General features: G+C 43.9%; 2 protein-coding genes across 2 annotated transcripts; one reads left to right on the forward strand and one right to left on the reverse strand.

Moving 5' to 3' along the window:
* Positions 1–711: 711 nt before the first annotated feature.
* On the reverse strand, positions 712–11361 carry LOC139583192 (integrator complex subunit 7-like). The gene is made up of 20 exons (XM_071414022.1): positions 11160–11361; positions 10683–10812; positions 10343–10489; positions 9854–9991; positions 9607–9653; positions 9070–9269; positions 8407–8529; positions 6659–6776; positions 6126–6260; positions 5700–5797; positions 5234–5473; positions 4707–4844; positions 3963–4169; positions 3198–3392; positions 2861–2964; positions 2677–2745; positions 2311–2443; positions 1989–2087; positions 1609–1797; positions 712–1320 (listed from the first exon to the last, which is right to left on the reverse strand). The coding sequence occupies exons 1-20, from the start codon at positions 11251–11253 to the stop codon at positions 1009–1011; spliced, it is 2916 nt and encodes a 971-aa protein (XP_071270123.1). The 5' UTR covers positions 11254–11361; the 3' UTR covers positions 712–1008.
* A 68-nt stretch (positions 11362–11429) lies between these two features.
* On the forward strand, positions 11430–22135 carry LOC139583193 (denticleless protein homolog). Its single transcript, XM_071414023.1, has 15 exons — positions 11430–11607; positions 11950–12075; positions 12179–12271; positions 13892–13953; positions 14066–14186; positions 14555–14620; positions 15072–15187; positions 15299–15372; positions 15639–15742; positions 16022–16126; positions 17379–17491; positions 17632–17721; positions 19073–19211; positions 19485–20149; positions 20283–22135. Exons 1-15 carry the CDS (start codon positions 11556–11558, stop codon positions 20346–20348), a joined length of 1992 nt encoding a protein of 663 aa, XP_071270124.1. The 5' UTR covers positions 11430–11555; the 3' UTR covers positions 20349–22135.
* The last annotated feature ends 1248 nt before the right edge of the window (positions 22136–23383 follow it).

A 23383-nucleotide genomic window follows, 5' to 3' on the forward strand; every position in this document is an offset into this window, starting at 1 on the left:
TGCCGAAAATTCAGTCACTCTCTCTGGCAAACGTATTTATTTAATTTAACTAGGCAAGCCAGTTAAGAACATATTCTTATTTACAATTACGGCCTACAGTTGTCAATTAAATATCACCGGTGCATAGGCCTATTCGGCCCATCACTGAAACTATTGTGGAATAAAAATTAACTGTACCTAACAACTCAACATATAATTGTGTTAAGGACAGAGAAAATATCACAGGGCAGAGTGCTACATACACAGTGCACTAAGTGGGTAACAGCAAATAAATTGATCAAAAGACTGTAGTCCATACTTGTAAGATTGTGGAAATAATGCAAAGTATTCTTCCATATATCATTACCATTTGATTTGGTTTTGCAATGTAGACTGTTCACTATATGGTCACTGGTCGCCCCCTGCTGGTCTTATTTAGAACCACACCGAGTAAGGTAAGTGGAAATGGACCACTAGATTCACTGACAGTCAGGGGAACCCTATGGAGGTGCAGCCCTCCAACTGGAGAATTGAATGACTAAATGTTGCATTCTTGTGCACTAACCTGCAGTAAGTAGATTTGCTGACAACTTATATTTCCAATATACAAGGCCTTTATCAAAAGCTAATAAAGGTACAGAGATATAATATAAAATGGGAATTTGTCCTAGTGTCCCTAAATATCATGACAACAATCGAGCCACACTTACACAAAGACTCACATTGCAGAGCTTCCATGAAATGTGGCCTTTAATAATTGACAGAATATTAGTAAACAGTCACCGGGAATTCTACAAGACAAGAAACTCCTGTGTGGGGTGCTAATACTTATATCGTTCCATAGCTTTGTATCCATTCCTTTGTGACCACTAACCTAAAAAAATGGATAGGTGAACACAATGATGGGTGAAAGCTCACCAAGCCATTGCTCATGCCTCTATTGCTCCAGTCCAGTCTTTTCAGATGAGCGTTGACGAAGGAAAGGAAACATACAAATAAGTTATGGGACAACACAATGGGTTAGAGGTATCATTGGAAGCGGGCGTATACACTACTCCTCTGGGGGGCCGGGGCCGTCTCGGGCCTAGCCTGCTGTGCCTGTTGCTGCTGCTGCTGGTTGTGGCGGAGCTGCTGGGCGTAAGGGTCCTCCAGGGACTTGACCGACACAGTGGTCTTGGGCCCGGTCTTCCACTCGATGCCGCTCTCGTCCACAACTGAGGCCTCCACGTTGACCGTGTGGCTGCCCAGGATGGAGAAGTTGAGCAGGAACTGGGTGCTGAAGTAGTCATTGTGCGGCTCCACCCGCTGCTCAATCTCGTTGGTGTTGCTGTCCAGTGGAATCTGATGGGAAATTAAATATGCTGGTGGTTACATACTTTGGTATTGAGTTGTATTAATCAAATACAATTAATGAAGCTGAACCAGTGAGTTGTAATTTTTTGTCTAAATTAAGCTAAAAAAAAGGTCTAAAACCATAGTAGCTAGAGACATTGTAACTTTATAGGAATAGCGTATGAGATATCCATCAACAGCCTCAACCGTTTATAACACCAGCCCAGTAGTGTGTAAGGTAAATAACTACGGCAATAATCACTACTAGGGCAGGGGGTGGGATAGGTGAAGAGTCACCTTGTATTCGGGTCCACCAGTCTTGCTCTGGAGAGTGGAGCTGACGTTGAGGCAGACAGACTGAATTTTGCGGAACAGTCCGGGGGTGGAGCCATGCTGCACCACGCCCTCCACCTTCAGAGTCAGCTGTTGGTTGTTCTGCACTGGGATTGGCTCGGTCGGTGTCCGAGGAGATGGGGAAAGAGCAAGCTGGAAAAGCAAAAAACGTAAAATAAGTCTAAATCAATTTCAATGCAAAATACTACTTCTTAATGTTATTGCAAATCTAATACACATATTTTACAGTGTACCTAATACCAACGCATCAAATGGCTCCTAAAGCAAGAACTGAGCTAAAGTAGTGTATTCCGAATAGTATTTGTATTGCATTAGTTAGTTACCTTAATACTGGTTGACTGAAGCTTCTGGAAGAAGTACCTCTGGAAGGACAGTGGGACCTTGAGCAGAGCTATGACCGCGTCACATAGACAACCTGTATGCTACATAAACAAATAGGTTAGCATTTTGTCATCACATTCACTGACCAGCTGGAAGAAGCGTCATTACAGGTTAATTAGGGCAAGCAACTGAAAACTGTTTTGTAATGAAAAAAGAAAACAAGTGGTTTTTTTTGGACAAGTCCAGGCAGTGGTTCTCACAGTTTGTCAATTTTCTTCATTTGGTGCCTAATGAACACAACCCTGGGTAGTTTGATGACCTCACCAGGTAAGAGACAGGAGGGTGCTTCCTGCTTAGGCCCTCCACTTCCTCCAGGACGTGGTTGAACACGGACATCATCCGCCTCTCATACTCGCTCTCTGTCTGCACTGAGCCCAGGGTCCCATAGTCCTGGAAACTGGAGGGCAGAACAGAGAGATATCCCATTTGCTTCAGTAGAATTTTCACACAAAAAATAGTTTTGGTAGAATTCAGATTGAATCAACTAAAATGTCCAGATTATAGTAAACTCTTCAAGACAACACTTCCTGGAATACTAGGTTAGGCTTCTGGTGTGGTAAAGAAAATAATCCCCTAAACATTACACAGCAATGAGTGAATAAGGTTGTTAGTCATATTAACAAGCTTTACCTGGCTGAATGTGGGTCCAGTATCAGAGCCTCGATGACATGGGAGACCAGCAAGCAGCTCTGTTGTTGTCTGTAGCCAACAGTTAAAGACATGTGAGAGGATTGTTAATGGAAGCAGTTTTAACTAAGATTTTACTAATGATTTGATGGGCAAGGCGTGTCCGTTCTCTTATGTTTAAGGATACAGTTCCACGTTACGGAGGGTGGCAGAGTCAGCGTCAAATGAGGATTGGTACAGGTCAGCGTAGCGGGCAGCAAGACCCCGGAACTCATCCATGGACACCCTCATCTGAGTTGGAGAAAGAAAATAAAGAGATCGAGAGGTTTCTATATATCCATTGATGGAATAGATATCCGTGTTCATCCAGCCAGCCATTCATAACCCCCTTCTTCTGTACAGACTGACTCCCCGGTTTTACTGTATGGAGTAATGTTAGTACTACCATACATTTAATCAGAATTCAATAGTTTTGAATTGACATTCAGAAATAGAATTTGAACTCAGTGTCCCTTCCCATGTACCTGCATGGCGATGCGTCCGCAGCGCTGCAGCTCGTTTCCTGAGGTGAGGGCGATGGTGGTGGCAATGGCAGGGGGAGGGCTGGTCTTCAGGCTGTTGCAGGTGCAGATGAGCTGGGACAGGCCCTGGAGCGTGTCAATGCGCAGTTTCACAAAGTCACACTGGTACGACAGTGGGCTTAGGGGCGTGCTGGCAGCCTAGAGGTTGAGAGTTGACTTTCAATACTACCTAGCTCATTAACTGGATAGTTAAGCAGACTGGAAAGTACCATTGAACTCCAGTACTACCTGGCTAAAGGATTCTGACAGGTTTAACAGCGCACAAAAACAATACAGCAGGGTTGGCGTAAATTCACTATTCATTTCAGTCAATTCACAAAGTTAATTGAAATCCAATTCACGAATGGAAACATTTTCAACTCATGATATAGAATTTCAATTCACTTCCGGAATGGAGTGAATTTAAAACTTAATCGACTGCAACCCTGCTGTAATTTCATTTAACTAGGCAAGTCAGTTAAGAACAAATTATTATTTACAATTACGGCCTAGGAACAGTGGGTTAACTGCCTTGTTCAGGGGCAGAACGACAGATTTTTACCTTGCTAAATCGAATCCCCGAGCTGACAACCTTTCGGTTACTGGCCCTACGCTCTAACCACTAGGCTACCTGCCGTATTGAAACCTACAATAGGGGCAATTCAGTTGTTTACAGTTGATTATAAATGGATCCGTTGCCTTCCTATAAGCAGGTGGCCAGTCACTGACCGTGAGGGAGGCGATGCCCTTCTGGTAGGAGCGCAGAGCCTCGGCGATGGCCGTCATGGCGGCGCTGTAGTCTCCATCCTCCAGGCCGTTCAGACACTGCTCGGCCTGGGAGAACTCCTTCAGACTATTGAGCCAGAAGTAGAAGTGCTCGGAGGCCACGCGTGTCCGCAAGCTCTGGTACAGCTCGCTGGAGAACTCATGGCAACCCTACGAGGACAGAGGTCCAGACGAGATGTTAAGGAGGCAGGCAGGCTGGCAAACAAAACACACAGGTCAGGACAGTAGGGTGGAAATGCTTCTAGACTAATATCTAAGCTTTTTCTAAATGTTTCCAAATACTGTGTTGAGGCAAGGCATCAGTGACTAATGACTAAGGCCTGAATCCTAACTTGAGATCTGCGCGTGTTATTCGAGTTTTCACAAAAGTCTGTCATTGACATCAATGCATGATTTAGGCGAGTGCCAAGTTAAGCGTGGGCATTTAGGATTCCAACCTAAATGAGTGCATTACGGATATTCCCTATACATATCACAGTATATGTCTATGGGGACAATCCTTCAACAGGAAGCTTATACATGTGCTTTATGCTTTCATCTTTACATGGACTTACTTCAGAGAGATGTAGACTACAAGTGCCTGCTTTATTTTATTAGGTGAATTTGACAGGGACAAGGCAGGTATCAACATTTCTGCAAATGTGCCAGATTTAATAAATCTTTACTTCCCGCAGACTAGAAACTCACCATGCGCGAGGCCTGCCGGGCTATACAGTACACCGTCCAGCCGTTGGCCACGTTCTCCAGCTGCTGCTTGATCACAGTCTTCACCTCTGCCGACAGGGACGACTGGCTAGCCACAAACACCACCGTCGCCAAGGAAACCTGCGGGGAGCAGAGGGGAGGTGATAACACAAACCAGATGTCAGTATCCAGTAGGTGGGATTCATGATTGGAGAACAGCTCTAAAAAAATTTAATCACACAGAGCATTTATCAGAGACCATTATGACATATGGGAGCCAGAATCTGTTCTCACTGCTTAGCTTCCACTGTGTTTTTTTTGTTGCAAAAATAGGTACGGTCATTTAAAGACCATTAATGTAATTTTCTAAATAATTTGCCAAATGCATTTCAGGTAATTTTCTTAAGATGGTTAAATTGTGTGGTAAAAAACAAAATGCATTTAATTTCAACTTTATTAGTCCCCTTAGGGCAACGACAGTTAGTATTAGGGCAATGACAGTTAGTATTAGGGCTTTGTGTATCTCTCACCAGGAGCTCCTGCTGCTTGTCAGTGGACGAGTGGCTGGCCACCCGGTAGAGATCCACAAGATCCCCCAGCATGCCCTCTCCTAGCACAGGCAACTGAGTGGCGATGGCCGCCAGGGCGTGGCACATCAGCACGCGGGAGGGGTCGTGGGCCAAGTGCAGCTGGCACAGCAGGAACTCCACCGCTGATTGGCTGAGGTGGGGGCGACTCTTCAGCAGCTGGACCAATGACGTGAGAGCCGTCTAGGGAGTGAGAGGGAAACATACGGAGTGAGGAAAAGAGTGAGTACACAACTACAACAAACGTGTTATAACTGTTTATTACAGATTTGTAAACCTATCTATAAACTAACAGTTAATAAATTACAGCGTTCACATGGCCGTTTATACGACTACCGAGTAAGCCAAGCATCTTTTCCCCTCACTGTACGAGTAATGTATAGACATTTGGGTCCTGGGTGCTACCCACCTTGAGTGTGGCCTGAGCTCTGGGGCTGTCATCCTGACTGCAGAGCACCAGCAGAGACTCCAACCCCATCACTGTGTCCTGCTCCAGCTGCATCATGTCTGGGGAGGGAAAGCAGGACAATAAATCAGTGCAAGCATAAAACATTGTTTTTTGCAAAGAACAAAACACTGCAGTTAATGAAATGGATGAGCTGTAATTGTATTGCTGAAAAACCCAAATACTGTACAGGTAATCTGTGAAGGCCTTTGAAGACCTTTGAGTGCACCAAACCCTTTTTTAGCATGAATTAGTCCCCAACTGGAAGTTTTTCTAAGGTAAGCCCCATTTTAAAATGCCTGTGAAGTCCTGTGATGGTCAGGTAGCTAATGAAAGATGAGTGAGAGGACATCAAATACCACTAAGTGGTACCCTATACCCAGTGCCCACCTTTCTCTGGACATGAAATAGCGATGTTAGCGAGCACAGTGACTCCATGGGCAGCGACGGCCAGGTTGCTGTGGTAACAGCATTCCTGCACCAGCTTAACCAGGTCAGTGAGCCGGGGAGGGGCGGAAGCACCACCTGAGGGGTAGAAACAAGGAATGTTTTGGGAAGTTCTAACCCCAACTTGAGTACTTAACTGAATGTTCCCAACATCACAAGGCCCCAAAACAGCATGGCCCGTAATCACAAAGAGTCTCGGAGTGGGAGTGCTGATATAGGATCAGTTTTGCCTTTTAGATCATATGAATAAGATTCTATGGACAAATTGCACCTGATCCTAGATTAGCACTCATACGCCGAGACATATTTTGAACGTGGGCCAAGAGCTTAAAGCGATGCATGGTTAAACTTAAGAAAAACATTGTTTTAATTTAAAGTAAATGTGTTTCTTACGATTGCCTGTACTGAAAGTCAGGCAATATTGCATTATACTGTACTTGTTCCAGGGTTGAAGTACTATTTACATTATATTGTACCTGTTCCAGGGTTGAAGTACTGTTTGATGGCGATGGTTCCAGAGAGGGTTGAAAGAACAGACAGCATGCCCAGCTTCAGGCTGTTGTAAGGGCTACTCAAGGCACACTCACACAGGGTCTACACACAGAGGAATAACCATTTATTTAATGCACTGCAACAAAAATAAATTAACACAGTATCATGAAAACATGGATTATCCTCAAAATACCCAATGAATGACAATTCCCTACTTGCAGTTTGATTATGGAGGAATAATTTGCAGGTACATTACCAGTCAAGTTTGGATTCTTTATTTTTACTGTTTTCTACATTGTAGAATAATAGTCATGAAATAACACATATGGAATCATGTAGTAACCAAAAAAAGTGTTAAACAAATCAAAATATATTGAATATTCTTCAAAGTATCCACCCTTTGCCTTGATGACAGCTTTGTACGCTCTTGGCATTCTCTCAACCAGCTTCATGAGGTAGCCACCTGGAATGCATTTAAATGAACAGGTGTGCCTTGTTAATAGTTCATTTGTGGTATTTATGTCCTTCTTAATGCATTTGAGCCAGTCAGTTGTGTTGTGACATGGTAGGGGTGGTATACAGAAGAGAGCCCTATTTGGTAAAAGACCAAGTCTATATTATGGCAAGAACATCTCAAATAAGCAAAAAGGAATGACAGTCCATCAATACTTTAAAACATGAAGGTCAGTCAATCCAGAAAATGTCAAGAACAAAGTTTCTACAAGTGCTGTCACAAAAACCATCAAGCGCTATAATGAAACTGGCTCTCATGAGGACCGCCACAGGAAAGGAAGACGCAGAGTTACCTCTGCTGCAGAGGATAAGTTCATTAGAGTTACCAGCCTCAGAAATTGCAGCCCAAATAAATACTTCAGAGTTTAAGTAACAGACACATCGAAACATCAACTGTTCAGAGGAGACTGCGTGAATCAGGCCTTCATTGAATTGCTGCAAAGAAACCACTACTAAAGGACACCAATAAGAAGAAGAGACTTGCTTGGGCCAAGAAACACAAGTAATGGATATTAGACTGGTGGAAATCTGTCCTTTAGTCTGAGTCCAAATGTGGGATTTTTGGTTCCAACCGCCTTGTCTTTGTGAGACGCAGAGTAAGTGAACAGAAGATCTCTGCATGTGTGGTTCCCACCGTGAAGAATGGAGGAGGTGATGTGATGGTGCTTTGCTGGTGACACTGTTGGTGATTAATTTAAAATTCAAGGCACACAACCTGCATTCTGCAGTGATACGCCATCCCATCTGGTTTGCGCTTAGTGGGATTATGACCCAACACACCTCCAGGCTGTGTAAGGGCTATTTGACCAAGAAGGAGAGTGATGGAGTGCTGCATCAGATGACCTGGCCTCCACAATCACCCAACCTTAAACCAGTTGAGATGGTTTGGGATGAGTTGGACAGCAAAGTGAAGGAAAAGCAGCCAACAAGTGCTCAGCATATGTGGGAACTCCTTCAAGACTGAAAAGCATTCCAGGTGAAGCTGGTTGAGAATGCCAAGCGTGTGCAAAACTGTCATCAAGGCAAAGGGCACCTACTTTGAAGAATCTCAAATATATTTTGATTTGTTTAACACTTTTTGGTTACTACATGATTCCATGTGTGTTATTTCATAGTTTTGATGTCTTCACTATTATTCTACAATGTAGAAAAACCCTTGAATGAGTAGGTGTGTACAAACTTTTGACTGGTACTATATGTGTGGGACATAAGACCCCACCTGAGTGTTTTCTCTGTTCCAGAGATGGGGGGCTTTTTTAGCCAGGAGCTTCAAGTCCTGGATAGCCAACCTCTTGACTGCTTTCCTGGGGTCCTCCTTCAGATATTGGAGAAGCAGCTGTAACTGCAGACAGTGGGGGAAAGAGACTAGCCATTAAACATTATTCAAAGCCTTCTACAGATCTCTCAGATTCTTGAGCTCAGGAGAGGAATTTAGATTTTATAGCCTGGGTGGATGCCACAGTATGCATCTGCATTAGCAATCTCCACTGTTGCTAAGCTTTGCTGTCATCTGGGCTTCAGAATTGCAGGTGATATTAACAAGTCACTTGTCACTCAAATTCTACACGTGGAGATCTGTTTGTATGATTGGTTTGGATGAAATGCAAAACAGTCTGTGCTGTGGTGTCAACTGTCATACCAAATAGGGTCCAGCTGCCCAAAATTGTCTGAGTTGTGTACCAATGGGATTCTAATGTCCATTAGTGTCCGGGGAGAGACTATGAGGATTTTCCTGACCAGCATCCCATTGACGGCACAACTAGCCAAAATCTAAAGCTGACCTTAACCTTAATTTTAAAACCTCCAATTTGAAAATGTAATATCAGTTTGCACACCAGCCACGTCCCCTTAGTTATCCCCTAGTGTCTGTTACTATAGCTACCTGTTTGGGGATGTCAATGAGCGAGGAGGCGGCCAGCTGGGTGAAGGTGTGCAGGGTGACAATGACCATGGGGGTGGAGGGGTAGGAGGTGACCAGCTGCTGCAGCAGCTCTCGGCTGCTAGAGGCCAGGCTGGCATTGTGGTGCATGTGCTGCAGCATAGGGATCAGCTTCAGTTTCAGGTCCACTGGGGTGTCCAGACCTGGAGAGGAAGAAGAGCGTAGTGATAGCACGGCCCAGTGGGAGATCAACTGGGTAATGTTCAGTTGGCACGAAATGGAAGAAAAAGCTCAGAAACCCAAAGGTACTATCTGAACTTGTCCAATAACAAAATGCTTGCATTTGTTTGTTGCAAAATGTTTTTGCTACAGTGTAGACTAATGAACATGACCCTGGATGCTTTATTTAAAAAGGAATTGCATGGCCTTTTCTTCTCTACAACACCACCAATGTGCTTGTATATAACTAAACACAAATTTCACAGAATGTAATATGATTCTGCACAAGATGTTCACATGATACTAGAGACATTATGTTACCTTGAATCATTTCACTGATTTTGTTGCAAATCCCAGCTGCAAAGTCTCTGCAGATTAAAAGGGACAAAGAACAGAACATGTTCAATGAGTCAGACACTGAATACATAATTATTCCTCTTTCCTGGATGGGGCATAGAACAAAACAATTTATCAACAGTTTGCAAGGAATTAAGCCAAGTTAAAATCATGACAGTTCAGGCAGACAACAGACCACATTGAAACTTATCTCAAACAGAGACTCACTTACTTCGACTGTGCAGAGAAGCAGGCCGATGCAAAAATTGCTGCCTCTACTTCGACGTTGTCATGAGAGTCCAGACTTTGGTGAACGCTGTGATGGGCATTCTTCCTTTCCGGGATGATAGTGGCCAAACTGCCAAGCATCCTTAAAAAAAAAAAACAGGACAAAACACAGAGAATTAGAAATCATGTAAGTAAAGATGATTGAGTCTTCACAAAGAAAAATAAAAGCTTGGTCTTCTATGGTATATGTATCACATTTTCTTTTGGAATCAGTGAGGTTTCTCATGCAATGACAACCTATCCTCAATTACCATATTTTTTAAAATTCACATTGTTGTAGGTATGTAATATTTCTGAATCAGTTGTCTGAAATTTGAGACTAACGATAACCACCATGCAAATCTGCAACACAGCCAGTGTGGAATGTGGATTTAACCACCATCATAATATATCATCAAACCCTAAATGGAAAGAGAAGTGCACGCTATGACACCTGAGAGTGATGGCTCTGGCCACAGGGTCATTGCTGTGGATGACAGAGAAGACCCTCTTGACAAACTCGTCCACGTTAAGGATCTTCTCCAGGTGCTTCTCGCTCTGTTGAGTCACCTTCAACACACAGAGGCGCAGAAAGTTGTTCCTGAAAGAGGGGAGGTATGTTTATTTATTACAGTAGGAGGACAATACGGTCAAAACTCAATCTGGTTAGCTGCCTTGGAACGATTCTGAGGCAGAGGTTTATGCATTTTAATACATATCAGTAATGACAAGTGAAAAGTGCATTTATGATTTTGCAGAGTAATGTCTAGTTGAAATGTCACAATTCTCTGTACCCAAGCCTGAAGATGTCTGCCAGTTTCAGAAAAGCAGAGTTGATGAGGATGGGGAAAGGGTACTTCTGGAAGAGTTTGGGGAAGAGGACCACTGCTTCACATTGTTCCCCAAGCTTCCCAGACCGCAAACCTGTAACAAATGACAGAAACTCAGTCAAACATTTAGATTTATCAGTGTACACAGATCTGGAAGGCCAACTTCAGTTCCATCCCCTGTAGTCATAAGCCTAACTGACAAACGTCTGAATGTAGTTAAAGTTTGCTCGTCACTGAGGCGAAAATCTAGCGTTCGCTACTAAGCTAGCTTTCTTGTTATTTTAATTGTAGCTAACAAATGTGCTCTTGAATGCATGAACTTCCGGGGATACATGACACAGAACAGTTGTTTAAAATGTTAAGCTGTTAAACAAGTTTCGCATTGATAAGGATAACAAATGGCTAGCCACCTAGCTTGTTGCTAGCCGGCTAACTACACACCTTTGTCCAATTCCATGAGAGCTGAATTTGCATCCAATTCTTGTTCCCCATAACCGGCCTCTGACAAGAATGACCGTGCAGTAGAAAGCGACATTGTTTATATTTTAGACTTCACGTGAAACAACTGTATGTTATCTTTTAAAGTATTAGTTCAGCCACCGGATATAGCTAACATGTTCCGTTCGGCTCAGAGGTATGAAGTGACGTAATACAGGAAGTATAACATTTCCGACTAATCAGCGAGCGCGTCGCAACTTTAGCGGGAAATTCGTCTCTTCTTTCAGTTCATTAGTTCGCGGGAAAGTGGAGAAACAAACAGAAGATCACAGCACAGGAATTGCTCTGACGAATATAAATAGTTTTTAAAAATCGTCTGGCTTCGGCTGAGTTATAGAAATGCTTTTTCGCTCCATTGTTGACAGAGGAGTACGTAAACGGAGGCGAAATGGTAAGAATATTAATGTTGACAGTAATGTTGCTTGGCAGCTATAGCACAGATAGAACAATGAGAAATATATTTGGCTATAGCTAGCTAGCTAGTTAGCCAAAGTTAGTTTGGTAACTAGCTCAGCTGTGTTTACTTCAGCATTGTTGGCTGCTAGGCTGGCCATTTTGTGATGCTAATGGATGGATATTGTTGTGGGGAAGTGGCTAGCGTTAACAACTGGCTAAGAAGGAACTTGGCGGTTCCTGGGGATGGATATCACACACTGTTTTTGCTGCATGTTTCATGCACTGTTTTTTGCATGTTTCATAGTGGTTGTATTTGTTGTTTTCTCTTCTCCACCAGACCTCAGCCCAAAGTACCCGTTGTCCTCTCTGCTGGACGGCTACCAGTGTGCACGGCATGATGAACACATCTCATACGGGAACATGGGGGTAGCCGTGCCGCCTTTTGGATGCGCCTTCTCTACAGGTAATACAGGAAGTACTCTACTGTATGCCTATGAGGGCGTTAATTAACTATGGACCGATGTCCTGTTTTCTTCTGTTAACCATTTATTTTCCTGGCGTTTTAGCTCGAGGGTTGCAGAGTGTATTTGCTGTGGCCAACGAGGAGGGTGTCTTGAGGCTCTACAACACAGATAACAGACAGAGTCCAGTCCTGAAAGGTAACTTATCACCTGAGTGGCAAAACCACATGACCAACCGAGTAACTCAAGCATCTTGTTTTTTGGGCTGAGACAACAGATGATATGATAATGCACCCGTATTATGCAGACCGACTAGGAAAATTGTCCAAGTTCAACTTTTCCCCCGATGCCTTGAGATGGATGAAATCCTACCTTGAAGGCAGAACTCAGTGTGTCAGAGTGAGCAATGAGCTGTCGCCCACACTTAGCTATGATGTGGGCGTGACCCAAGGGTCAATACTGGGGCCCCTTCTGTTCAGCCTGTACATTAATGATCTACCTTATGTCTGTACTGGGTCTAAAGTTCAAATGTTTGCAGATGATACAGTGATATATGTGCATGCAAACAACAAGTTGCACAAGAACTCACTACTGTAATGGTTCAGATGACAAAGTGGCTCAGTGACTCGTGTTTGCATCTCAATGTGAAAAAAACTGTTTGCATGTTCTTCACAAAGAGGGCAACAGATGCTACTGAGCCAGATGTCTATGTGTCAGGGGAGAAGCTCCAGGTGGTATCTGATTTTAAGTACTTTGGCATCATACTTGATTCCAACCTCTCTTTTAAAAAGCATGTGAAAAAGGTAATTCAGATAACCAAATTCAACCTAGCTAATTTCCGATTTATACGAAATTGTTTGACTACAGAGGTAGCAAAACTGTACTTCAAATCTATGGTACTCCCCCACTTAACATACTGCTTGACTAGTTGGGCCCAAGCTTGCTGTACAACATTAAAACCTATTCAGTCTGTTTACAAACAGGCTCTCAAAGTGCTTGATAGGAAGCCCAATAGCCATCATCACTGTTACTTCCTCAGAAAGCATGAGCTCCTGAGTGGGGAAAATCTTGTGCAATACACCGACGCATGTCTTGTATTCAAGATCCTAAATGGCCTGGCTCCCCCTCCACTCAGTATTTTTGTTAAACAGAAAACCCAAACATATGGCAGCAGATCCACAAGGTCTGCCATGAGAGGTGACTGTATAGTTCCCTTAAGGAAAAGCATCTTTAGTAAATCCGCTTTCTCTGTGAGAGCTTCCCATGTCTGGAATACACTGCCATCAGACACACATATCACACTTTCACAAAATGCATGAAGACATGGCTAAAGGTCAATCAGATTTGTGAACATAATCCCTAGCTGTGTATTGCCGCTTTCCATGTTGTCTGTAGCTTGTGAGGTGTGGAAACACTTTGTTGCTTTTATGAATTTTGTCTTGCTGCTTTTTGTTCTATGTTGCTTTTTGTCCTATGTTGCTCTGTCTGTATGCTACGTCTTGCTTGTCCTATGTTGCTCTGCGTGTGCGCACTGCTCAATGATTGTTTATATTGTAATTGTTTTTAATAACCTGCCCAGGGACTGCGGTTGAAAATTAGCCGGCTGGCTGAAACCGGCACTTTTACTGAAACGTTGATTAATGTGCACTGTCCCTGTAAAAATAAAATAAACTCAAGGTTGTGAGACACAACACTGGTTGTGACTAGCCATTGCAGCTCTCTGAATCTCCAGCCTAGCTTGCCTTGTTTTAGGACCCTAACTCATTAATTGTCATCAGATGCCAATTGGGGTATAAACTTTATTTTGCTATTCCATAGAATGGATGGCGCACGAGAATGCTGTCTTTGACGTTGCTTGGGTGCCAGGGGAGGCTAGCTTGGTGAGTAGGATAAGTTTTCCCTGATTGTTTCACATCACACACAGTGGTCAGACTACTACTTTCTATAGACGTGTTAGAAGATGCATGATAAAATGTTGTGTATTTCCATCAGGTGACTGCATCAGGTGATCAGATGGCCAAGCTGTGGGACGTGACATCGGGGGAACTCCTTGGCAGCTTCAAGGGGCACCAGTGCAGCCTCAAGTCTGTTGCATTCACACAGCAGGAGAAAGGTCATTTTCATATCAATTCAATAACTTTATTGTCCTAGAGCGGCAGTGCATGATACATTAAAAACGTAGCTATAGACATATATATATTTTTTTAAGACTGTTTCCTGAATGCAGAGACACGGCTTTGAGTGTATGGTCTTTCAGATTTCTCATGTGTGTATACCCATGCCTAAAAGTTTTTTTATTATAGGCATCATCACAGAACAGCTTGACAGTTCATCTACTGAGAACAAAACTCTCCTTAAACAGTTAATGCAGAGTTTCTGTTTTTCCTCAGGGGCGCCTGTGCTTTTTAGTCCACTGCACACTTTGTTGTTTGTGTCTGAAAACTTCTTAGTAACCATGCTAACTTCTCTCTTCTCCAACAGCTGTGTTCTGTACTGGGGGCCGAGATGGGAATATTATGGTCTGGGACACCAGGTGCAGCAAAAAAGGTAAGGACCGATATGAAAGTGATTACCCTTTTTCTTTAGTGTAAACAGTATGTTTGAAATCGATAGGTTAGTTGTTGCATATTTTGGATCTTAAATCTTTCAAAAGTTTGAATTTTTCAGTGAGTAAAGCCATGACTAAAATCTTGGGTAATTGTGCCTAATGCTCTATTAAGTTCTAGGCTGAGACGTGTTAGAAGATACTAGAATAGGGACTGCAAGTAGAACGGTAGCCCCCGCCCCTCTTGCACGTTACGGGCAAGTCTATGGGCCAAATGTCCCCTTCAGAAATTCGAAATCCTAATTTGTCCAAGTGATCAGTCACAAGAAGATCTGTGCACCGGAACAAAGTTCCTTGTTAGTTGTTGCAGACTGTTGACAGACGCTACGATACCAGTTATGTGCGTCTATCTACGAGAGATTGAGTGGGTAGTGGTGTTTGTTTTCCCTTCAGATGGATTCTACAGGCAGGTGAAGCAGATCAGCGGGGCTCACAATAAGATGGATAGAAACACACCCTCTAACGCGAAGAAGAGACGCCCAGGCACACGCGGCATGTCCCCCTCTGTGGTTAGTAGTAAAACCGATCCAGTGTCAGATTTATTGTTCACTTCATACTGATTACAGTTAGGGACTGGGATATTAAGAGCAAATCTGAAATCTGTTCTCCATGTCTTGTAGGACTCCCAGCAGAGTGTCACCGTGGTGCTGTTCCGTGATGCACACACCCTCATCTCTTCGGGAGCTGTTGATGGGTAAGACATCTGATGTGTAATACTTTAATGGTACTGAGCAGTGCTGCGCTGCTCTGGTTAAGTACTGCGCTGGCCAGTTCACGTATCCGACACAGTTGCTGGAAAGGACATTGAAAGGATAACATCTGAGCCAGTATGGTTTGGATTGGCACGATGGTGTGACAAGCTTATTAAAAATCTAGATGACTGTCATAGGGATGTATGTGAAGCCAGCACCACAAAGAACGATTCTTATTTTCGAATGTGATGTTTTTCCTTTTAACCAGGGTAATCAAGACGTGGGACCTTCGGAAAAACTACACTGCCTACCACCACGACCCCATACCACTCCAGGTGTACCCGTACCCAGGCTCCAGCACACGGAAACTAGGTGGGTTTTCTCAAACATGACTCAAATTCTTGATAATTGTATCTTTCCTTTCTTGGAATAGGCTAATCACTTATAAGATATTACTGGATTGGTGAAGCTACTGTCTGGAACTCATCCTTTCATCTAGCCAACTGTAGTAAGATCAGTGAATTCTGTAAAGGAATGAAGGAAGCAGTTTTCAAGTATTCAAACAGGTTGTTGTTTAAAAATGTAAAATAAAAAAGTGTTTGTTTCATAGAGTAGCACAAGTGTAGGACCTGACCTGTGTTCTCTGGGTAGGTTACTCGGGGATGGTGTTGGACTCCACCGGCTCCAACCTGTTCTCCAACTGCATCGACGACAACATCTACATGTTCAACGTCAGTGGATTGAAAACCACTCCAGGTAAACAAATGCCTTCTGCATGTCATTCTATTTCTATGGCCACGTCCATCAAAAGCAGGACTGCATTCAGTCCATGACTTTGTTTTATGGCAAGTTACTTTAATGCATTTGTATAGTCTCCCATCCATTCACATTAAGCTCCTGCATGCCATTACATTTATTTTATGTCACTACCACTGTTTTCCACCAGGTGGGGCTGCACACTACTGTACGGTTGAAGCTATTTGATTTATGGGAAGCTGTCAGATAGGCAAAAATGCCATACTTTGGGAAGATTTATTTGCTGAAATAGGTAGTTGAACTGCATGTGCCAACACCGTCATAATGAATTTGGCTACTATCATTTGGCTAACGTCTCCTCTCCCCTGAAACTATTCCCCGGGTCATTGCTGTAAATGAGAATGTGTTCTCAGTCAACTTACCTGATAAAATGAATAAAAATATAACGTGCCAGACACGTAAAGACGATTTAATACCATACAATGGCCCAGAGGTTGTTAAACAGACAGGGTGGGTACAGGAGACTGTCTGACAGAGATGAGAAATACCTCCGTGTTTGTGTTCTTAATGAGTCATCTAAGCCTGGGATGTGTTCATTAGGACATGCAAAGGATTTTTTATTTTTTTTAGTTAGTGGAAAGAAAAAAAGTGCAGTTCTTATTGGACAAGTCAAGGTAGCCCCTCCCTGTTTTACTCCGCTGTCTACTGTTCGGTGCCTAATGAACGCCACCCTGGTATTTTTACCCACTAGCTGAGACTGGGTGCTGCACTGCTGGGTGTGGGGTCTTTATTCCGACATTAGTCAAGAATGTAGCCCGGGGGGCTCTAACTTACAATGTGACCAGTCCCTTGACCGAACAGGAAGTAATATGTGTGTAGATTGGAGCGTCTCCTCAGCAGGGCTCTACAGTGCAACCATTTTACATGCATATGTGCCGAAATATTTTGCTGTGTGACCTGGAATTTTTATTTGGGAGCACCATTGCACCTAGAAATTCTAGCTTTAATATTGCAAATCTTTTTCATTGCGCTCCTACATTTCTTTGTGTACATCTACTTTTTTTCAACTTGGGCACAAAAATTGTTTAGAGTTGAGCCCTGCTCCTCAGGAGGATATTTGTTTAGTTATGTTGACCACTTTTTGTGTACTCGCCCTGTGTACTCTGAACAACTGAAATGTTGTTCTGGTGGTTTCAATGTCTGGTTATGTGCACATTTATTTCTGATGTTCTAACTTGTCTTTCTTTTGCAGTGGCAGTCTTCGCTGGTCACCTCAACTCCTCGTTTTACGTCAAGTCCACTGTTAGCCCAGACGACCAGTTCCTGGCTAGTGGCTCAAGTGACCATCATACATACATCTGGAAGGTGAGCTGACGTTTAGATTTACCCAATCCAGTGAAAACCTTTCAAAAGCAGACTGATGGACGATTGCTGACAAATGCTTTGACTATTTAATAACTCTTATGTCCATGCATTTTATAATGTGTCTTAACCTCCTATTTCAGATCTCCGACCCAAAGCAGGCTCCTATGATGCTTCAGGGCCATAACCAGGAAGTGACCTCCGTAGCGTGGTGCCCGACAGATTTCACAAAGGTGAGATCTAAGATTTTGTTTATGTTCACATAGCCAGCATGATTTCAGATGGTTTGTGTTTAGAATGTTATTCGTATCAAATCAAACTTTGTCACATGTGCCGAATACAACAAGTAGACCTTACCGTAGACCTTACCAATAGACCTTACCGTGAACTGCTTACTTACAAGCCCTTACCTAACAGTGCAGTTCAAGAAGCATTAAGAACATTTTTACTGAATAAACTAAAGTAAAAAATAACACAATAACAAGGGTATATACAGAGGGGTACCGATACCGAGTCAATGTGCGAGGGTACAGGTTAGTCGAGGTAATTTGTACATGTAAGTAGGGGTGAAGTGACTATGCATAGATAATAAACAGCGAGTAGCAGCAGTGTACAATACAAATGGAGGGGAGGGGGGTCAATGTAAATAGTCCGGTGGCCATTTGATTAATTGTTCAGCAGTCTTATGGCTTGGGGGTAGAAGCTGTTAAGGAGCCTTTTGGTCCTAGATTTGGCGCTCGGTACCACTTGCCGTGTGGTAGCAGAGAGAAAAGTCTATGCCTTGGGTGACTGGAGTTTCTGACAGTTTTTGGGGCTTTCCTCTGACACTGCATATTATATAGGTCCTGGATGGCAGGAAGCTTGGCCCCAGGGATGTACTAGGCCGTACGCACTACCCTCTAATGTCTTACGGTCAAATGCTGAGCAGTTGCCATACCAGGCGGTGATGCAACCGGTCAGGATGCCCTCGATGGTGCAGCTGTAGAAGTTTTTGAGGATCTGGGGACCCATGCCACATCTTTTCGGTCTCCTGAGGGGGAAATGGTGGTGTTGTGTCCTCTTCATGACTGTCTTGGTGATGTGGACACCAAGGCACTTGAAACTCTCCACCCGCTCCACTACAGCCCCGTCGATGTTAATGGGGGCCTGTTCGGCTCGCCTTTTCCTGTAGTCCACGATCAGCGTTTTTTTTTGTCTTGCTCACGTTGCGGGAGAGGTTGTTGTCCTGGCACCACACTGCCAGGTCTCCGACCTCCCTATAAGCTGTCCCATCGCGTCCGACGGCGATGGGATTTGAGAACGCTCACCCTGTTGCTTCCAAGAAATACACCTTTTGTGCTGCTTTTAGATCCGTTTTGTGTCCGTGGAGCAAATGTTTACGTTGTAAATTGTGTGCCTTTGCCATAAAACAGAGTTGTGATAGTTGAAGTGGTCAGGAGGAGGTGTAGGTTTGTAGCCTAGGTAGACCAGACTGAAAGCTGCATTCACCATTGAAACAATGTGTGCAGCGTTCAGTCTGGCTTTAACCAGGCTAGGTGAGGTGCAGATTGGGGCCCTGTGTAATATCATGCTCTGTCTTGTCAGATTGCTTCCTGCTCTGACGACAACACCGTACGGATCTGGCGTCTGGACCGGGGGACGGCTGGAGCAAAGTCCTCTGTCGGAGAGGCCAATCTGGTGGGCTGGGCATGTCCCAAACCTGCCACCACCGTGTCCATTCCAAGTGAGTACCGCTACTGCTGCTATTTATCAGCAGAGAGAGGGTACATGACATTTTTGACATTCCGATCAATGAGAGAATTGGATTGGACATTAATAAAATGACCTGATGAAGATGGGGAATATCTGGAATTTCGTATCCATTGCAGTGGTTAACATCCTTAATTGTTTTTACTGGTCTGCGTAGCCAAACGATAACAGAGATGACTATCGCCAATGCTTCTTGAACAAGGGGAACTCTTTGGATTGAAATTGAAACTCTGTTTCTCTCTCTAAGGGCCTTTGAATCACGTGAAGTCCACCACAGCCAAGAGTCCCCAGGCAGGGAGTCTGGGGGCCCTGTCCTCCCCCCAGCCTGCTGCCTGCGCCCAAGGTAGAGCCGATGTACCTCTACACTCCAGCACCTCCACTCTTCAGGCCCAGGGTGCTAAGGCCACCCTCCTATGCCAGAAAACATCCTCCTCCATCAGGAACTGGTTTTCCCGAACCCCTATGTCTCCTTGGGAACAGGTCACCTCTCCTCTCCACACGGTGCTCAGCCCCCAGAGCACAACCGGTACTGCTCCCTCGGGGAGGAGAGCCAAGCGCCGACTGGAGACGGCTGACTGTGGGGCAGCAGGGGGCTGCAAAGGTGCAGGGGAGTGCAACTGCGTTACGGAGCTCTACCCCGCAGCCAAGAGCAGCCGGGGACTGGCAGGCATGTGCTGCCCCAGCCAGGAGCCACCTCAGGCGGGCACAGAGAGGAGTGAGGCCTGGGGAGGAGCGGACCTCCAGGTGGAGGACCCATCCACACAGGCAGACAAGGAGAACCACTTTCCAGGTGGGGCAGATTGGTTGTCAGTGATGAGCCAGAGGCTGATGAAAGGTGTGGGAAACACCAGCAGCATTCCCAGAAGCCCCAGTGCCTGCAAGAGGCGAGATGGCAGGATGCCCACCTCACCGGTATGTACAAGTTGACCTGAAATTAGTGATGTTACAGTATGACCAGGATTGGCTCCCAATGTAGAACAAACACTGATGGCTCTAACTGCATAATATGGTACCTGTTGTCATTTATCTTTCTCTTCTCTCTCAGGCAATGCGCTCACCACGATCCATGCAGAAAATATCCTCATACTTCCAGCAAAAGACTTCGGAGTAATCAGCTTAGATTGAAATTGTACTCTCAGTGCTGAGAGAGAGAGCGTGCAAAATCCTTTGATGCTCCTACAATATATAGATATTCTGTATTTTAATTGGGATCACTGTTCAACCGAGAACTATTTTTAAATATACATTTATACAGTATCAGTCAAGTTTGGACACACCTGCTCATTCAAGTTTTTTTTTCTTTCTTTCTACTATTTTCTACATTGTAGAATAATAGTAAAAACATCAACTATGAAATAACACATGGAATCATATAGTAACCAAAAAAGTGTTTAACAAATCAAAATACATTTGAGATTCTTCAAAGTAGCCACACTTTGCCTTGATGACAGCTTTGCAATCTCTTGGCATTCTCAACAAGCTTCATGAGGTAGTCACCTGGACTGCTTTTTCAACAGTCTTGAAGGATTTCCCTCATGCTGAGCAAATGTTGGCTGCTTTTCCTTCACTCATCCCAAACCATCTCAATTGGGTTGAGGTCGGGTGATTTGTGGAGGCCAGGCCATCTGATGCAGCACTCCATCGTTCTCCGTATTGGTCAAATAGCCCTTACACAGCCTGGGGGTGTGTTGGGTCATTGTCCTGTTGAAAAGCAAATGATTGTCCCACTAAGCGCAAACCAGATGGGATGGCGTATCACTGCCGAATGCTGTGGATGATCTCCGCATGTGTGGCTCCCACCGTGAAGTGGGTGGTGTGACAGTGTCACCAGCAAGGCACCCCCACACTATCAGTGATTTAACCATGCTGGTTAAGTGTGCCTTGAATTCTAAATAAATCACTGATAGTGTCACCAGCAAAGCACCCCCACACTATCACACCACCCACTTCACGTCACGGTGGGAACCACACATGCGGAGATCATCTGTTCACCTACTCTGCATCTCACAAAGACATTGAAGTTGGAACCAAAAATCTCAAATTTGGACTCAGATCAAAGGACTGATTTCCACTGGTCTAATGTCCATTGCTCGTGTTTCTTGGCCCAAGCAAGTCTCTTCTTATAGGTGTCCTTTAGTAGTGTTTTTTTTCTTCCAGCAGCAATTTGACCATGAAGGCCTGGTGTTACGCGGTCTCCTCTGAACAGTTGATGTGTCTGTTACTTGAACTCTGTGACTCATTTATTTGGGCTGCAATCTGAGTGCAGGATATTGTCAATTTCTGAGGCTAGTAACTCTAATGATCTTATTTTCTGCAGCAGAGGTAACTCTGGGTCTTCCTTTACTGTGGCGGTCCTCACGAGAGCCAGTTTCATCATAGTGCTGGATGGTTATTCATATTTCTTAATTTTCACAGGATTGACTGACCTTCATGTCTTACAGTAATGATGGACTGTTTATTTTTGCTTATTTGAGCTGCTCTTGCCATATGGACTTGATCTTTTTGTTGAACACTTTTTTGGTTACTACATGATTCCATATGTGTTATTTCATAGTTTTGATGTCTTCTCTATTTTTACTATTTTCTACATTGTAGAATAATAAGAAACCCTTGAATGAGCAGGTGTGTCAACTTTTCACTGGTATTGTATATATGTGGGTTGATTCTTAACCTTCAAATCCTCAGTGGGTACAATATTGTGTATCCTTAAGACAGGTTGTTAACTTAACATAGACAAACTTTCGAGAGATTCCTCTTCTCGTGTCTTTATTTTGTACATTAACTTTGTATACTTGGTGTGGATTTTTTTGCCATCAGTTTATTCATTTGTATGAGATATTGTATAAGTTCTGTGAATGTGTATATGATTATTGCTTGTATAAACTGACTTTAGCCAAAGTTGCTGTGTCTTTCTGAACTTTTCATTGATTAAATACCATCACCTTGGCATACAACTTTGGAGTGGTACAGATCTAGGATCAGCTTTTCTTCCCCTAACCTTAACCATTAGTGGGTGGAATTCTTCACCCTACACCGTTCATGTCATGTCTGCACAAGTTTGAATTCCAGTGTTGGCTCCCCATACTGAATAATTAGCTGTCACACTACAATTCATGAAGTGACCATGGGACTGGAATTAGTACTAGAGAAGTATGTCAGATTTCACTACTAGATATTGCAGAAAGTATGTCCCTATGTAACGGATGTGAAATGGCTAGCTAGTTAGCGGGTACGCGCTAGTAGCGTTTCAATCAGTTACGTCACTTGCTCTGAGACTTAAGTAGGGTTTCCCCTTGCTCTGCAAGGGCCGCGGCTTTTGTGGAGCGATGGGTAACGACGCTTCGTGGGTGTCAGTTGTTGATGTGTGCAGAGGGTCCCTGGTTCACGCCCGTGTCGGGGCGAGGGGACGGTTTAAAGTTATACTGTTACGTTGGTGCCGTGACCCGGATCACTGGTTGCTGCGGAAAAGGAGGAGGTTGAAAGGGGGGTGAGTGTAACGGATGTGAAATGGCTAGCTAGTTAGCGGGTACGCGCTAGTAGCGTTTCAATCAGTTACGTCACTTGCTCTGAGACTTAAGTAGGGTTTCCCCTTGCTCTGCAAGGGCCGCGGCTTTTGTGGAGCGATGGGTAACGACGCTTCGTGGGTGTCAGTTGTTGATGTGTGCAGAGGGTCCCTGGTTCGCGCCCGTGTCGGGGCGAGGGGACCGTTTAAAGTTATACTGTTACACCTAGACAACAATACTTGTAAAATAAAAGTTAAGAGCCAACTTTGTTGTGTTGTTGGTATCATAGAAATATGTGTCTATGGTACTGTGTACTACATTTCTCTTTAGGTTAACAGCCCCATGCAATGCTGTTCATCAGTAAAAGGTTTCCAACACTGGTCTCCAACCTGTTTTTCCTGTATACTTTCCCCTTCTGTTGTTTTAACCTGACACCAAAGGTTATTTGTCACATGCTTTGTACACAACAGGTGTAGACTAACTGAAATGCTTACTTGCGGGCCATTCCCAACAATGCAGAGAGAAATAATAGATAAGTAATGACACAATTTCATTCATTTAGCACACACTCTTATTCAGAGCAACTTACAGGAGCAATTAGGGTTAAGTGCCTTGCTCAAGGGTACATCAGCAGATTTTGCAC

This window comes from Salvelinus alpinus, chromosome 8 (assembly GCF_045679555.1).
Source record: "Salvelinus alpinus chromosome 8, SLU_Salpinus.1, whole genome shotgun sequence".
Classification (NCBI taxonomy): Eukaryota; Metazoa; Chordata; class Actinopteri; order Salmoniformes; family Salmonidae; genus Salvelinus; species Salvelinus alpinus.

What these genes read in the sequence shown, in the direction of transcription:
- LOC139583192 (XM_071414022.1), bottom strand. Translation starts at nt 11,253, where the DNA reads ATGTCGCTTTCTACTGCACGGTCATTCTTGTCAGAGGCCGGTTATGGG. An exon ending in TGCTTCTCTGCACAGTCGAA is followed by an intron (nt 9,654 to 9,853) that starts GTAAGTGAGTCT and finishes TTTAATCTGCAG; the next exon opens with AGACTTTGCAGCTGGGATTT. An exon ending in CTGGTGGACCCGAATACAAG is followed by an intron (nt 1,321 to 1,608) that starts GTGACTCTTCAC and finishes ATTTCCCATCAG; the next exon opens with ATTCCACTGGACAGCAACAC.
- LOC139583193 (XM_071414023.1), top strand. Translation starts at nt 11,556, where the DNA reads ATGCTTTTTCGCTCCATTGTTGACAGAGGAGTACGTAAACGGAGGCGA. An exon ending in TGGATTGAAAACCACTCCAG is followed by an intron (nt 16,127 to 17,378) that starts GTAAACAAATGC and finishes TTTCTTTTGCAG; the next exon opens with TGGCAGTCTTCGCTGGTCAC. An exon ending in GCCCGACAGATTTCACAAAG is followed by an intron (nt 17,722 to 19,072) that starts GTGAGATCTAAG and finishes CTGTCTTGTCAG; the next exon opens with ATTGCTTCCTGCTCTGACGA.